The sequence below is a fragment of the Xiphophorus couchianus genome, chromosome 20, assembly GCF_001444195.1.
Source record: "Xiphophorus couchianus chromosome 20, X_couchianus-1.0, whole genome shotgun sequence".
Classification (NCBI taxonomy): domain Eukaryota; kingdom Metazoa; phylum Chordata; class Actinopteri; order Cyprinodontiformes; family Poeciliidae; genus Xiphophorus; species Xiphophorus couchianus.
In genome coordinates, this window is record NC_040247.1 from 28,158,940 (window position 1) to 28,174,626 (window position 15,687).

The 15,687-nt window shown below is 46.5% G+C and overlaps 1 protein-coding gene across 5 annotated transcripts in view; it reads right to left on the minus strand.

Moving 5' to 3' along the window:
• Positions 1 to 15,687, minus strand: part of LOC114135658 (plexin-B1-like) — a 71,668-nt gene that overhangs the window by 2,400 nt on the left and 53,581 nt on the right. For all 5 annotated transcript variants that reach the window (XM_028003128.1, XM_028003127.1, XM_028003129.1 and 2 more), the window contains 26 exons: positions 15,157 to 15,291; positions 14,949 to 15,071; positions 14,035 to 14,128; positions 13,001 to 13,167; positions 12,608 to 12,759; positions 12,416 to 12,521; positions 11,464 to 11,600; positions 10,837 to 11,013; positions 10,565 to 10,757; positions 9,683 to 9,925; positions 9,315 to 9,482; positions 9,055 to 9,203; positions 8,075 to 8,175; positions 7,632 to 7,849; positions 7,030 to 7,208; positions 6,885 to 6,951; positions 5,085 to 5,231; positions 4,810 to 4,975; positions 3,761 to 3,864; positions 3,598 to 3,682; positions 3,340 to 3,506; positions 2,059 to 2,219; positions 995 to 1,142; positions 845 to 909; positions 617 to 692; positions 464 to 538 (listed from right to left, as the gene is read on the minus strand). In XM_028003128.1, coding sequence (XP_027858929.1) covers positions 464 to 538; positions 617 to 692; positions 845 to 909; positions 995 to 1,142; positions 2,059 to 2,219; positions 3,340 to 3,506; positions 3,598 to 3,682; positions 3,761 to 3,864; positions 4,810 to 4,975; positions 5,085 to 5,231; positions 6,885 to 6,951; positions 7,030 to 7,208; positions 7,632 to 7,849; positions 8,075 to 8,175; positions 9,055 to 9,203; positions 9,315 to 9,482; positions 9,683 to 9,925; positions 10,565 to 10,757; positions 10,837 to 11,013; positions 11,464 to 11,600; positions 12,416 to 12,521; positions 12,608 to 12,759; positions 13,001 to 13,167; positions 14,035 to 14,128; positions 14,949 to 15,071; positions 15,157 to 15,291 — 3,603 coding nt within the window. The remainder of the gene's footprint in view (positions 1 to 463; positions 539 to 616; positions 693 to 844; positions 910 to 994; positions 1,143 to 2,058; positions 2,220 to 3,339; positions 3,507 to 3,597; positions 3,683 to 3,760; positions 3,865 to 4,809; positions 4,976 to 5,084; positions 5,232 to 6,884; positions 6,952 to 7,029; positions 7,209 to 7,631; positions 7,850 to 8,074; positions 8,176 to 9,054; positions 9,204 to 9,314; positions 9,483 to 9,682; positions 9,926 to 10,564; positions 10,758 to 10,836; positions 11,014 to 11,463; positions 11,601 to 12,415; positions 12,522 to 12,607; positions 12,760 to 13,000; positions 13,168 to 14,034; positions 14,129 to 14,948; positions 15,072 to 15,156; positions 15,292 to 15,687) is intronic.

Consider the following 15,687-nt stretch of genomic DNA (forward strand, 5'->3'; position numbering starts at 1 on the left):
ATACTTTGGGTTCAAGCTTTTTCTGCCTAGAGAAACATGTTCTGATATTGGAGGTGAAATGGAGCATTTATCTGAGCAGGCTGTGGTTGGGCAACAAGATGTCCGTCTGGAAAGGAGTTCGGTTCTATTCCACTGCGGATGTTCGATAACAAAAAGTCATGAGTGTTTCTGTTCACTCCTTGTTATTCTTGTCTGATATTCTTTTCTTTGACGATTTGAAACATGTAGACGTGACAGAAGCAGAAACGGAGTCAGATGGGAGGAATTACAATCTCTGAGTCCGATGAGATTTGTTTTGTCAAGTGAAAGTAGCTTTTGAAAAAAAAATTTAAAAAATCTGAGCTAAGTATTAAACATACTTTTCATTAAGCCCACGTTTCTGTATTTTAAAAATAAAAATTTTCTAATCTTTAATGAAGTGTTTTCCTGAGCAGAAACTCATTCTCAGCAGTGTGGGATGCACCTGGTCGTAGTACTTGTTGATGTATTTGTAGAGCTCGTGCAGTGCCACCAGGTAGTTCAGCTCTCCGGAGTAATTCTGAAACACAAAGCCTTCAGGTGAGTCGGCGCCGAGCCGCTTGCCGTCCTGCGGGAGAGGAAGTCAGGCTCCACTCACCCTGGACAGCTCGGCCAGCGCCGAGTTCATCTCCTGGTCGCTGGCTGATATAGTCTGCCTGATGTCAGCGTAGTACCTGCAAATGTCATGACATCGACTCAAACTACGTACGAAATCCGAGTTTGACTGGAGTAGTTTAGAATTTCATTCATAAGAAGTATTCCTTTCCATCCTGATCTATCTGAAGCAGCTTTTAACCAAGGAGATGCGAGCTAAAGCGAAGCAAACCTTTCCACCATCTGTTTGTAGCGGGGAATGTCTCTGGCATACAGCAGCTTGTTGATGGGAGAATCCTGTTCCACAAGAGAGAGAGAAACAATCAGGTCCACATCCAGGAAGCATCTGAAGTGGAAGAGTGAAAGAGGAGCGACGCCTCACCCGCCCCAGTTTGTGGTCAGCGATGGTGCAGGAGTCCATGAAGGTCTGAGCGATGACCGAGAGGACGGCGTCCACGTGGTCCGACACCTGGACGTCAAAGATGAACTGAGGGTTCTTAATGATGTTGATCCAGAAACGCAGAGGGAGGCTGGAGACAAACAGAACGGCACACAGAGCGGTTTACTGCAGGTGCAGCTGAGAGCCTGGGGCTGACCTTTTTCTTCTTGACCTTCGTCTGTACAGGGGAAATAAACTCTCATTTCCAAAAAGGGAATTATTCCAACATTATACCAAACGATGAACGTTACTTACAAAACACCAGCGTAGTGAATATTAGGGTAAAGTGTCAAAATGTGTTGAGTAGTGATTTAACTTATATTGATGGTCCAGGTGCAGCTGATTCAAATTCAAAAATACTTTATTGATCACAAAGGGAAATTAAATGTTGTTGTAACTCATATTAATTCAAATACTTCAAAGAGTTATTATATATTGCGATGGCTGTTGGCAGGAAAGATTTCCTGTAGCAGAAATACTGTCTGTATTACAGTGAATCTGAAGAAGCCTGTGAGTGAAGAGACCCGTTTTGTCATATTGGCCATAATTTTATTGATTTTATGAAGCATCAGCACCATCAGCTGATGTTGCAGCTGATTGTACAGCTAATGGTGCTAACATGTGGCTCTGCTAAAGTTCAGACTGTAGTTAAAAAGGGCTTCAAAACAAACACCAGATGATCATGGAGATAAAATGTCAAACTGTTTTTATTGTCATATGTTAGCCGTTATCGTGGTTCGGATCAGTAAGTAGTCGGTGTTGTGCGTCTCCTTTGTCACTGGGAGGCTTGAGCCCATTTCCTAAGCTAGCAGGTTAAACTCTGGGGTCAGCTGAGTTCAGCTCCAATCTAAATCAACAGCCGATAACACAACCAGGTTCCATCTCTGACTTCACTTTTAAGATGAGCTTTCTTTTCTCTGCAACAACTTCAGCACCACAGAATGTTCCCGTCAGCAGAACCTGTTGGCTCGGGTTTTTAGACCCCGCCTGGTCCCCCCCCCGCCTACCTGTTAGTCTTCCATATGTGGATGGTCTCTGGGTCGGTGATGCTGTGCTGTCCCGCCTGGTCGTCCAGCAGGTCAAAGAAATATTTGACGGCTAGCGGGACGGGACGGCTGGTACTGAGGATCACTGTGAACAGATCGTCCACAAACTTCTGTAACGTCCCCTGACAGACACAAAGACGGGACAAACGGATTCAAAATCAAACCAGATCATCGTATTTAAGGACAACAATGGATCACAGGATCACGTGGTGTTCTGGAAGATTACGCTGAAAGTTTACATCGCCTGACATCAACATGTTGGTGGCCGTGTTACCTGGTGTAACTTGCCGACTAACAGGCTAATAAGAGAGAGTCAACAGAAAACAAGCAGCAGCCATTCTAAGGATCAAGTCACCATATCGGATTAGGAAGGTACGGGCATAACCAACGCTACCAGAACCAGGATCAGAGTTGGTCCTGCTGCTGATGCAGAACACAGTTTTCTTTGTTCTACAGTTACTGTCCCATCTGACTTCATGTCTGTACATGCTGGAGGATGTTGCAGATCTACCACCCTGCAACATTCAGATGTATCCCCACTTCTACACGCCTGAATCAAATGAATGCCAGCGGCTTCTGCACTCCGAAAAGATGCTGGTGAGCTGCTTGGTTCAGGCGTGTTGGAGAGGGAGGAACCTGAAAGCTGGCTGCTAGGGAGACTTAAAGGTTTGCACCTGTTCAACTGTGTAGCATAATAAAGTAGCTTCCATCTTTATGTGCGGTCTTGTATTTTCTAAGAAATGCTACGTTGTGGAGAGCGACTGATTCTTATGGGGCCCAAAGCCGAGGCTCCATAAGAAGCAGTGCTGTTTTTGGGTTAGTAGTTTCGATTGAGACTAGAGTACAGAGTTTAAGTTAGGCTTAGGCATGTACTGGTAATGGTTAGGTTTACGGTAAGGATTACGGTTAGGCTGTAGAAATAAATGACAAATGAAAGCAAGTCAATGCAAAGAAATGAAATGAAATAAAATCTGACTTATACAGCGATTGTCAACCCTCGGTGGATGCTCTACAATGAAATCAGTCATTCACATTCACACAGTGATGGTGGTAAACTACTAGATTGTAGCCACAGCTACCAGAAGTGAGGTTGCCATTTCACTCCCACCTCCAGCAGGCAAGGAAGGTGAGGTGTTCTGCCCAAGGACACAATGACAGAGGCGGATGGAGCGGGAATTGAAGCAGTGATCCCACAGACTGCAGGACGGAATACCACCACTGCCCCAAAGAGTGTGTATGTACCTTCATGGAGAGCAGGCGGGTGAGGTAGATCTCAGGGATGGCCTTGGCCCGCTCCCGCTCCCTTAAGCTCCCTCGGCGGTGTTTAGGAAGCTCTGGCTCCTCGCTGGCCTTCACCAGGTGCCACAGCTTCACGCCGCCCTCGTCTGCATCCTCCAGCATGGGAGTCTCTGTTCGCACAACGGGATGCCAGCGATGAGCAGCGCGCCGCTGCAGCAGCTGCTGCTCCATCACCAAAATGATTTCTGCAAGGGAACTCACTCTCTCCGGCGATGTAATCATGGTTGTCATGGTGAATGTTTTTGGTGTGTCGCGGCACCAGTGCCACAGTTGCACCATCGGGGACCTGGAACGACACACAGCGGCGGTTAGGGCCTCCGTTCGGGCGGCCCAACAGGGCGGCTCTGGCCGAGGGGGGCGTCACCTTGTAGTGCTGCAGGGTGTTGAGGCGCTTCCAGCTGCCCTGCACCACAGACGTCAGGTCCTCGTCCGACAGGATGAGGTGGCCCGCAACACCAGACCTCCACTCTGAACAGGAGCAGCAGGGTGTCGTTATACTCAACTCTCCCTCAAATGCAATATCAGCAGAAACATTGTTTAATTTCTATTCATGAATAAAGGTGCCATCAAATACGCAAAGATGAACCAAGTTCACCAGTGAACTGCTGAGTGTGTTTGGAGTGACGGGACGCCTTTTTGCGTATTGCTGCCAGTTTTTTCACTCAGACTGACACTGAATCAGTTAAAGGTGAATTAAAGACACCAGAAGAGAAAAAAAAACATGGCAGCACCCAGAGTTACTGATGCAGATATCAGAAGACTCTTTCATTAGGCTTTTTATCATGAAATGTATCATATTAATAAAACTCCTCAACCAGCTCTCAGTGTGATTGAGGTCAGAGGACGAACACTGAGATCTCACTGCTGCCTTGTGCTGCGTCCTGCTGGTGTCCTGCTGCTACTCAGCTGCAGGGGGCGAAATTGGGGCGGCAGTACAGGAAACAATTCAGGTCAGCAGGTAAACGTGAACCATATCCGACTTTCTCCTGGGCTGTTCAGACGTGGTTCTGAACAGCCCAGGTCAGATTTTTTCAGACTTGTGCCACTTCCAGATGTGCAACTAAATTGTTTCCGAACAGCATTTGCCTTTGAGATCCGGACTGTAAATTTTATTTGCGCACTTTTCATAGCAAAGTGGAATCAATAAAAACTCCTTGCGAGAACAGGAGCAGCAGCAGAAACAGGGGGCGCAGGAAAAGAGAGACTGGACAGGCACCGATCATGTAACGCAGTTATCTTTCTTTTGATGTAGGGGGCGCCACAGCTCAACAGTTTGAAATTGTGTGAACGTTGAAGTTGAACTTCTACGTATCCTTCCCCAGATACTGTTGGAGGGAAGCAGCAGATGTGTTCAGGGAGAAGGGGCCAGCTGTGTGTGTAGGGGTGTGCGTAGGTGTGTGTGTGGATACTCACCTAGGTCCAGGGAGTCGGCGTGTGGCCGATGGGAGAAGGAGGTGCTCTTGTACACCTGATCCAGGAGCTTTTCCTTCACCTGGGTGATGGTATCACAGTCCAGCACTTTGGAAGGCAGCGGTTGGGTCTCGCTCACTCCTCCACCCTGCACCAACACGTTCAGCGTCTGGAGGCCAAGAAGCAATGGGGGAGGGGAGGAGAAGGAGTGGGGAAGAATCCTTCAACCTGCTGAAGGTCATGGGAATATCCCCCAGGAGGACAGAGCTCGTTCTCACCAGGGACTTGTACTCCACGTCCTCCCGCAGCAGACGGTTATCATTCAGAGTGTACTTGGCCTTGCGAGTTACGGCGTCCACCGGCCCTTTATCTACCTGGTGTTTTATGGCCTTGAACAGCATGTACAGAGACTCGCCGGCAGAGTCCTACACACACACACACGCGCGCGTGCGCACACACACACACACACACACACACACACACACACACACACACACACACCAAGATATTAGTATTGGCCAAACACACTCTGGAGGAGAGAGTGAAGGGCCCAGACAAGGACAAGCTGTTAAGGTTCTGGTTTGTTTTCAGCCGCTCCCTGAATACAAGCTCAGAGAGAAACCTGAACTAAACGTCCGAGTGAGTCGATGTCTAAAGCTGCTGCTGCTCACAGGGTCCTGGGATCCTGTGTCCATGTGTTCGCCAGGGCAACACATGGACACCAAAAGGCATTTAGGTCTTCATCAGATGAAGAATACAGTGCCTTGCAAAGCCCTTCCTGCCAATTAAAAAAAGTTGGGGTTGAATGTGACAGACAAGCACAAAGCAGTGAGTCACTGTAAAGTGAAAGCAGGATACATGACTGGTTTTTCCCCAAGCATGTAACTCAAAATCCTGCTGAGTTTTTTATTCGTCACTCCCTAAAAGATTATGTTTAAACGTTTGATTAAAAAATGTATTGGATTTCGTTGATGAATCGTTCTGGGCTTTATCCTCTTGGATAGTCTCCGGTAGATTTCCTACCAATCAGTGGACAGAAGGCAAAGTTGTTAACGATGACGTCGATTTATGTTGTTTTAGAATTGCAGTCTGCCTGTAGTTTTAGCAGGAAGTGAACGAAGCTGTTTAGTCTGTGTTGGCCATGCTTGCAAATATTAAGTTAACTTTAACAGCCGCCTTGTTCGGCTCGGCACTTCTCTCGTCGTAGTGGAGGATGGTTGTTCACAGCACAGGCAACTTTGGGTAAGCTTCATGGCGTCAAACTGGCGCATTACACCTGTCACGGACTGGGGGAAAAGTTAAAACCTCAACACAGTCCACGCCTCCATGAACTAGTTGTTTCTCAACAGCCAAGAGTCCAGACCCTCCAGATCAAGTGAAGCGTAGAACAAGGGGCTGGTTTTTAAACCTGAAGTAATTTTCTTATTATGTACATAAAAATCATGTGTTGACTTTGATCAAGTCTGACGTCAGACATTAGAGAAGCAAAAAGAAAAGATCTAAACTTCTAAGTTGCTCTTCAGCTATGGTCTTCTTGAGACACCCTTGAATCAATCCATCAATTCATTCATCCATCCAAGATGTTCGATGGATCTGCAATTATAAATCAAACTTCTTTGATCAAAGGATGAACCAGCCCAGTTTGACCTCCAGCATAACAACCAGCTGGTCATAAACTGACTCCCTGTCTCTTCTTTATAACAAGGAATTTGAAAGTTATTAAAATGAAATGAGTTGGACGTTCTAAGGTTCAGGAATGTCTAGCCAAGTCATCGGGTCTGCAGGGTCTTCAGAGAAGACTAACTATTTCTACTAAATCAACAACAATAAATAATAATTTCTGACAGTTTCAAATTAATTCAATCAATTCAAACTGTTTTCATAAATGTAACAACCCTGCACAAAAACATAAAAGTTGATAATTTTCTCTTTTCTGTAAGACAGCCTTCCTTTGGAGAAAAACAACTGGTCTGAAATTTGTGGTCTGAACGGCGTAAAATCGCGCAGTTAGTCTCAAGATCCCAACAAATTTCTCACCAACAATTTGAACAGAAACCTCTCTTCCTGCTCTTACTGACCCTGAGGAATGTGTAGAGACAGATGGACATCCAGTTGGTCAGCAGTTTCTCCACCACCGTCTCTGTCCTGCAGACACACACGGCCAAGATCTCAGAACCGCTTTAAAGGCTCAGGGTACTATGATGTTCTCCCCCCTCTCCTCACCTTCGCAGCATGAGTTTGGGGTTCTTGGCCACGTACTGCTCCACCAGGTCATTCAGCAGAGTTTTGAGGATGTCTGTGAAATACTCCAGCTTGCCATGAAGAGCCACGGTCAGCAGCGAGGCCACGTAGGCCCGGTCTCTGGGGGAGAAGGTCCGCTGGCTCTCCAGAGTATGAATGAACTGAAGGGCAGAAAGCAAAGGTGAGATGTAGTTAAAGACAGAGGTTATTCATGGAACAATTCAGCTGTAAAGCTGGGATAGTTTAATAAATTCTCAGACTTGATTAGACATCATTCCTTGTTGTGTGAAGAGTTTCTTCTGCTGGTGGTCTGAATTCATTCTTTCACGAGTGACTGAGTTTGGCTTATGCTCAGACTAAAGAATTTTTACGCTATTAATAATTACATGAGCCACATATCGACACGAGTTCAGATTCCCAACAATTTTGATCCCACCTTGTGAGGTTAGTACAATATTTTTGGCTTCCAGAATTCCAATTCCCAACACCGGCACTGGGACCTGGCGTTGGGACCTGGCACTGGGACCTGGCGTTGGGACCTGGCCATGGTTTTTAGAAGGGATGCTAACAGTGAGGACGAGTACCTTGGTGAGGAAGAGTTTGCTGTTGAGCAGGTTGGACAGCTGGACGAGGCCCTGCTCCACCGTCTGCCGCCGACACTCCTGCATGTCCAGGCCTCGCCTCAAGGGCGACTCCCGGTGGCCGGGGAAGAAAATGCGCTCTGCATACATGCGGTAGTCGAGGAAAGGGATACCTGAGCCCACCAGGTCGCTGGACATGTCCATCATCTCTGTCATCAGGTCTGGGTGGAGGCAGAAAGGTGGAGGTTGGCTCTATCACCAGCTTCTCATATTTTTTAAACACTCATGTTTTCATTCTTATACAGAAACAAGGAATTAGAAGATTATCCTTGTTTAAGCATTAGGCCCAGAAAATGTATCTGATCTTTGTTGAACTCCAAAAACTCCATCGTAGCAACATGTTTGTTGATGTGTTTGTAAGTGAAGTTCTTAGTTTTGAACGTTACCTGTGAACTCCTTCTTGCATCGGTCCCTGACGCTGGTCTCCAGGTTCTCCAGCTGGATCTGAACCTTCTTGTAATCCCTGAGAGCCTGTTTACTCTTCCTCCTGACAGCCAGCAAACGGAGAGTGAGGCAGAACGGTTAGCACCACGTTTCTGAGACAGTTCTTCAGATGAAGCCTGGATACGGGTTGGATCGGATCGCATGCATGATCCCAGAAACCAGCGGAGCTTCAAGTGGGTCGGCACTGGGACGCCATACCAGCACTTCAACAATTTCGATTCACCATACCGCCAGGAATAGTAATATTAATAATAATAAAAATAGATATTGATGATATATTATCTTACCTTAGATAATATATCAAAGGTAAGATAATATTGGTAAAATGCTGCAGATTTGAGATGCCAGACCAGATAATGGCAGATAGTCTGTATGGCAGTTAGAGGAGTACTGGCCGTTTTAAAGTACTGGAAACACAAAGAGCCAGGATCAGCATGAAATGGATGAACCCAACAAAAGGACACAAAACAGACGACATGGAAACACCTGGTTTAACAAAAACTACACATTTACCAGCTAAGTCGCAATAATAGAAATGTCCACCTTCCAGGGTTAGTTCTTCTACTGGGTTCACTGGTGCACAGCTGGTCCAGTGCTGCCCCTCCATAAGAGCCACATATATAGCAGGAAGCCTCACAGCTCAACACTACAGGTTGCTTTACTGTAGTCTGTTTGAAATGGCTCACTCTTGAGACCTTATGTCTCAAGAAATATTCAGGCATAAATAAAGGTCAAAGCAATGGAATATTCACTGCAGTTGTATATATAAAGGCGAGATTCCCGCTCTGTTTGCTGCATGTCGTCCCCTCCTACCATTCCTAACCCGACTAACAAATTAAAACCACAGAAATCCAACTGGAGCACCTGGAAGGGGTATTAGGGTTAGGATTATTTTAGGGTTGGGTGAGCTGACAGTACTAACCTGTAGATGAGGACAATCATGAGGACAATGAGGGCGACTATGGACGCCCCAACACCCACTCCGATCTGGGCCTCCAGTGGGAAGGTGGGCGAGCTGAGGTTGTCGTACTGAACTTTACCAAGAGAGATGTTCAGGTGGCCCATCTGAACCTGAAACACACACACACACACACTCTCCCCTTTAAGCAGACGGTACTGAGGATAGAGCGACCAGCAGAAGGAGCGTCTCCTCAGTAGGAGCTGAATGTACGGCGGACTCACAGTGAATTCTGGGAGATTGTCAGAACCCTCACACTTCCTGCAGCTCGGCTGCTGAGGTGGCGGCTCACAGTACAAATGGTTTCTGGTCAGGGTCTTCACAGCACACACACCCTCCCCTATCAGCACAACCACTTCTTCTTTGGTGATGGCCAGGTCCAGGTTGTCCCCCTGAAAACACACATCGCTTATCTTCAGGTTCTAGCTATGTTTGGGTCCAGTTCTGTTCACTAAGCAGGTTTCCTCAAGGGTCTGCAATTGACCTTTCCAGTCTCGTGCTAGACATTCCAGTAACGGCTTTAGAAAGCAGTTTCCTGGTTCCTGATGCTGGAACACGAAGCCTGAGGTGAGGAAAGAGGACTAGTTCTGACCTCCAGCTGGATGAAGCTGCCGGGGTTGTAACGGTACGCCTTCAGCGGATCCTGTTGGTTCAGTGGCTTCAGGACTGGGTTGGGTTGGTAGGTGAAGGCCTGGGAGCTCACACTGCTGAAGTTAAAGCACAGGCTGTCCAGCAGGAACTGGACAGAGACGCTGGAATCCAAAATGGAAGAGTTGACGATGGGGGAGCGGCAGAGGATCAGGGAGGAGTTGGTCACCTCACAGAGCTCCAGGACCTGCGGAAGAGAGAAACAAGGTCGTTTCTGGGATGGTGCTGAAGCTAAGAGGTGACAGAGCATTTGCTGTTGTTGCTCCCAAGTTATGGAACAAATTACTTTTGAGTGTCAGACAGGCCTCCTCTCTTCCTGGTATTAAATCTCTTTTAAAGACACGCTATTATTCCCTGACTTTCAACACACTGATCTTTGTCTTGTAGGAACCTCAAGATACACCTGCAGTGTTCGATGTTTGTGTACGTTTCGTATGTCTCTTACATATTTCTGTTTTAATGTAAAGTACTTTGGTTACCCTACCATTTTTGAAATGTGCTACAGAAATAAAGTTGTTAAATTGAGAACTCACACGTTTGTATTTCTACCCATACTATGACTTTGTATTGACTTCCATTCATTTTTGTAACAGCATTTATGCATAGTGCAGACATTTTCCCTAACCAGTGCTAGTCTACTCCTAACCTTAACCTTGACTAAAAGCTGATTCACATCACACCTCTAAATCTAACCCCTAACCCTATACAAGGGGCTCCACCGTATTAGGACCAGGCTTTGGTAAGACAAAAAGATTAGTAAATATGCCAGAAATGGTGTTAAAGAGGACAGGTAGACAAGTACACACACACAAACACGCCTACACACCTGTGCAATGGGGCAGTGTGGCTCTCTACAACAGACTGGGTCCTGAAGCTTCCTGGGAGCCCACCCCGGCCCTGCTGTCCTCCTCTTCCTCCTGCTCTGGCTGACGGACGTGGTTGAGAAGACGTTCACCACCATGTGTGGCTTCTGCACCACATCCAGGTTGTGGCCGGACACACTGACGAGGCGGCCGCCGCTAACGGAGGGAGAACAAGAACTTTAGAGCAGGTCTCAGGTTGAGCTGGGGGGCCACAGTGAGGCGTGGTCAGACTTACTCCAGGAAGCTCTTGGCTGGCCAGGCGCTGCTGATGCTGGGGTTGTGTGTGTAGTTGTAGAGGGGTGTGTGGAGGTGCCGAGGGGTGCTGCCGTAATGCAGCGTAACCCGGAACCTCCGTGCCTCACTGCTGCTGCCGGTCACACACTGAACACTGGAGCTCTGCACCGCTGACACACTGAGGACAAGACACAACCAGCAAGGAGTGGGCTTTCCTTCTATTGGATTACTAATAGAGGAAGGTCAAAAGTCAGTTGGGATTCAGACCACAGTATGACGATATATTTCTTACTAATAAGTGACAAATATGATCCAATGAGAAATGGGGCCGACAACAAAATCTAAAATACTAAACTAATCACTGAAACCTCCTTTTGTCCTGCAGTGCCTGGTTTGGCGTGGCAGGAGCTCAAACCGCAGTCAGGAGATTTTGCATTAGACAGGGCAGCCACTGATTGGTGCATTGGCTGCAACAATCAGGATGCAGGATGGGGGCCGATCTTCCAGATCTCAGTAAGAGAAGTGTTAGAACAGCAACATTTTGTTTGGACAAGCCAACTGCAACAATAACCAGCAGCCAAAGCTAATAGTTCAGACTTTAAGCAATGAAAACTGGGCATCTCCTCACATTTTACAGGGGACCTGCCCCACTGTGATGGTGAGGTCAGAGGGCAGGCCTGTCAGCAGCTTCCGGCCGCTGATGGTCAGAGTGGTTCCTCCGGCCTTTGGACCTCTTTCAGGTGAGACGGCGGTGACAGACGGGTCCTGAAGAGGACAGGGGGACAGATCAGAGGAGGAACAGCAGAGCTTCCACCTCCATGAAGACCAAGCACAGAGCAGCGGGAGGAAACAATGACAGAGAATTATAGATAAAGCATTGTTTTTCCTAGTATAGATAGCCTTCTTTTTGAAAATGAAATAATTTTTCATGATGATGACCAATCACAGATCTCCCGAAATTAAAGAAACTGGCTGTGATAAATCGGCTGGTTGATAAATCGGTGCAACCCCTATTTTTAGCCCCAAAAAACGAAAACTGCCACTGCAGTATTTTCCCAGTGGAATATTTACTTGAGTGTTCCTCAGACGTATCCATAATAATATCAAACAATATGCAACAAGAGCAAAGCATAAATCTAGAATCCTGTGTAACATGTTGAGAGAAAGATTTCTGACAGGACAGAAAGACATGAATGCATCACTATCCAGCTACCATTTCTGCTGGGAGCTTGGACAATAAATCGCCTGGATCCTTAGAATATGGGTGAGAGATCCCAACAGTACGGACAGCTTTGGGGAGATTTAAACCTCATTTAATTGCAACTTATTGTGGCAACAATAAATCCAAATTCTTATAATAAGTAATTTATCATGATAAATCAGTAACACTTTCTACGGGGTTAGCAGAAAAACTTACTCTGTCTGTATCTGGCTGGAAAGTGACTACAAGCTGACTGAACTTTGACCTATTCCACTAGTAGTTTTTATTTTATGTGAAAGAAATTTTATTTGAAAATTAATATATTTATTGTTTGCACAATAAAGAAAAAAAAAACAACAAAGCAGCTAGCTGACTGTACCTGGTAGCTGAAGAGCTGGCTGGAGCTGCGCAGGGCCCCTCCACTGACCGTCACAGACACGGGGCCGTCCTTCTCTCCGCCGCTGCTGCCGGTCCGGCACACTATCCTGGAGGACAGGCGTCACACACAGCTCACACACATCCTCAGCATCAGAACTTCCTGTTAGAGAGCAGCAGGCTGTGTGTAGAGCACCTGGAGGAGACCTCGTACAGGTCCAGCAGGACAGCACACGGCACCCCGGCTACCGTCACCGAGTGGACGATGTCCTCAGCCTTCTGGCCCAGGTTGGACCCAGAAATGGTCACCAGGGTGCCCCCCTCTAGCAGGCCGGACAGCGGCTCAATCTGGAGGAAACACGGCAGAGCTGCTCACCACCATCATCACCGTGGAGACAGCTGATGGTTTTTAAAGACAGCTGACGCTATGCTACAGGTTAGTTGAGGTTGGGAGACGAAAGAATCCAAAATCAACACTGGGATGGTTTCGAGGAAAAAAGAGATCCAGATTCTTCCCTGGAAGGATGTTCTGTCAGGATGCTGTTGGTCTGCCACAGCTACAGGTTCAAGCAGTAACAGATGGACTCACTGAGTGGATGACGGGAGCCGGGCACGTCTGCTGGACTTGTTCACTGCAGGAGTCTGAGTACAGGCATCTGGCGGTGTGGCCACTGCACCACACACAGCCGTAGCGCTGGTCAGCGGTGTGGCAGCGGCTGCAGTCCGACCGGCCCACGGAGCAGTTGTACAGGGTCACTGACGGCAGAAGAACAGAGCGGTGTCACACCAACGCAGGGTCTCTGCTGTAACCCAACCACGGCTCCACGGTTTCATTTAAACCTACAAAGCAACAAACGTTCCTGGCGCTGCTGCCAACATGCCAACTATTGCTTCTGTATTAGCAGCAGCGAGCTAAGGCTGGCATGAATCAACACCAAGCAGTTTCTAGGTGTTTTAGCTGCTCTGTTGTTTTTCTGCCTTCAGGCAGATAATCAGTCAGGCTGTCTGCTCAGGTAGCCAGCCTGCACAAATGCAGCTGTAACCATGACAACTGTAGTTTTAACTCAGTGGTTGGTGGCTCTTTTGGTTTCCATGCTAGGACTGGGATGCTTTTGAAGCGCAAATATTTCCAGACATTTAACCTATCTGTGACACTTTATTTGAAGTGGTGTACATATTGTCATAAAAATGACATAAAACCAGTTATGAAAATGAAGGAGTCTTCATGAATATTTATGAATCTTGTCAACAAGTGTTAGTCGGTAAATAATGATACTTTTTATTGACTTTTACTGCATGTTTTAATGCAACTTTGCATTAAAAGTGTCATTATTTACAGACTGACAACAGTCGCAAATATTTGTGAAGACTCCTTCATGTTTATAACAGGTGTTATGTTACGTTTATGACAGTGTCAGTCTTATGCACAACGCTTCAAATAAAGTGTTTCCAAGATTTTTGTCTTTTTTGTTAGTGAGGAAATGTTGTTCCTTTCAGCCAGCTGACTGGCAGGATGCGGCAGGCTGAGAAAACTCTCCTCCCATCACATCGAACATAATTGAAACAGAACCGACCTCAACACGCTGTGCCGTCTGAACACAGAGCAGAGCAGGCGGGTCTCACCGTGTAGATTAGGAGCAGTGTCCACATGAAACGTGTTCCTCCTCTTCACATACACCATGGCGCTGTAGTCTTCCACCGCTACCGAGTACGAGTACTGACAACACAGCAGGGTTGGGTTCAAAGAAAAGCATTCCACACGTTCATTGTGCCTCAGGTGAGGCTGGCATCACGTCCTCTGGGCTCAATCTGACTGGAACAATCGGAGCTCCGTGTTCTTTACCCACACCAGAGCCTCCTGCAGCTGCCAGGACCCACTGATCCATCCTCACACAGAGCTCAGTTAAAGTTCATCTGAAATGTTGGAGGGTGACTGAATCTTTTTGGGGCATATTAAAAAAAACAACAACACTACTGTCTAGATCTTGTTGTCACATGGACTAAAATTACAAAGTCAACAGGACTTTATCTCCTCAACAATAAATGAAGCATTTGATACTTTAATGAAACCAATAAAGTAATCAGAATTGTTGCTGGAAAGTAAGGGTGCTGCGATTTATCGGCCAGTCAATTTATTTTTCTGCCGACATTTCAGACAAGAGAATTGGTATTTTCCAAAATCAGAATCGGCAGGTCAGGCTTTCTAAAGATGGGGAATAGGCGATCAGCCATAAAACTGCAATTTGTGCACTGCTACTGGGAAGGGAAGTGTAAATTATCTTAGAACATTAAAATGGTTTTGCAGGTTTGGTTTTTTAAAGATAAATGTAGCACGTTTTCTAGGTATCAATTGGAAAAAATAAAAACACAATTTTGTCAACAAAATCATGATTTAGGCCAACCTGTCTTTGAAAATTGTTGCTATATTTAGCCAAAAAACCCCCCAAAAAAAACAAAGGAACTCTTATATGCAAAATAAAAAAAGGACTCATCTGTAGGAACCCTGCTGCACAAAAACAGTGGAATGTGTTTCTAACCTTGTGCAGCTGACAGGTGATGTAGAAGCTGGATGGATTCATGTCATCAGACTCCACAAAGGCTTCCACCACCACCGTCTGGCCCTCGATAACCAGCACACACTCATAGTCCAGCTCTGCATCCTGAACACACACACACACAGAAGTTTAACAAATGCATTTGGGTCCAGCCTGGTTGCACCGACGGATCGGGAGCGCTGCTCTGCACCTGATACAGGTGGAGGTTGCGTGCCAGTAGCGTGATCTTCCTCTCCACCTGGACGGGCAGCAGGGAGGAGCCCTGGACCTTTTCCACACAGGGACAAGCGGAGGAGCCCCAGCTGATGTAGGGGCCCTCATCGCCCTGCAATGAGACACAGTCACACAATGTAACGACCCCGTAGGCCCCGAGCTCTCGCCTGCAGCACAAACCAACAGCTACGTGAGGACAGAGGTGGGTAGAGCAGCCAAACATTTTACTCAAGTAAGAGTAAAAATGTATTTGGTGAAAAAGTCTACTCAAGTACTGAGTAAGTGATCACATTATCAATCATTTATTCAATCATTAAAAATTACATGATCAGATGACTCAGAGTATTAAATTATGTGGATATTTTGGTATTTTAAAGATCGGAATGGAAATAATTCATATAGACACCACAATTATGAAATTACACAATCAGGCAATAAAAACATTGTTCCAAGTTTTTTTTTTTCCCCAATTCAAAATGTATGAAACTTTAGTGAAAACTCCTGATGT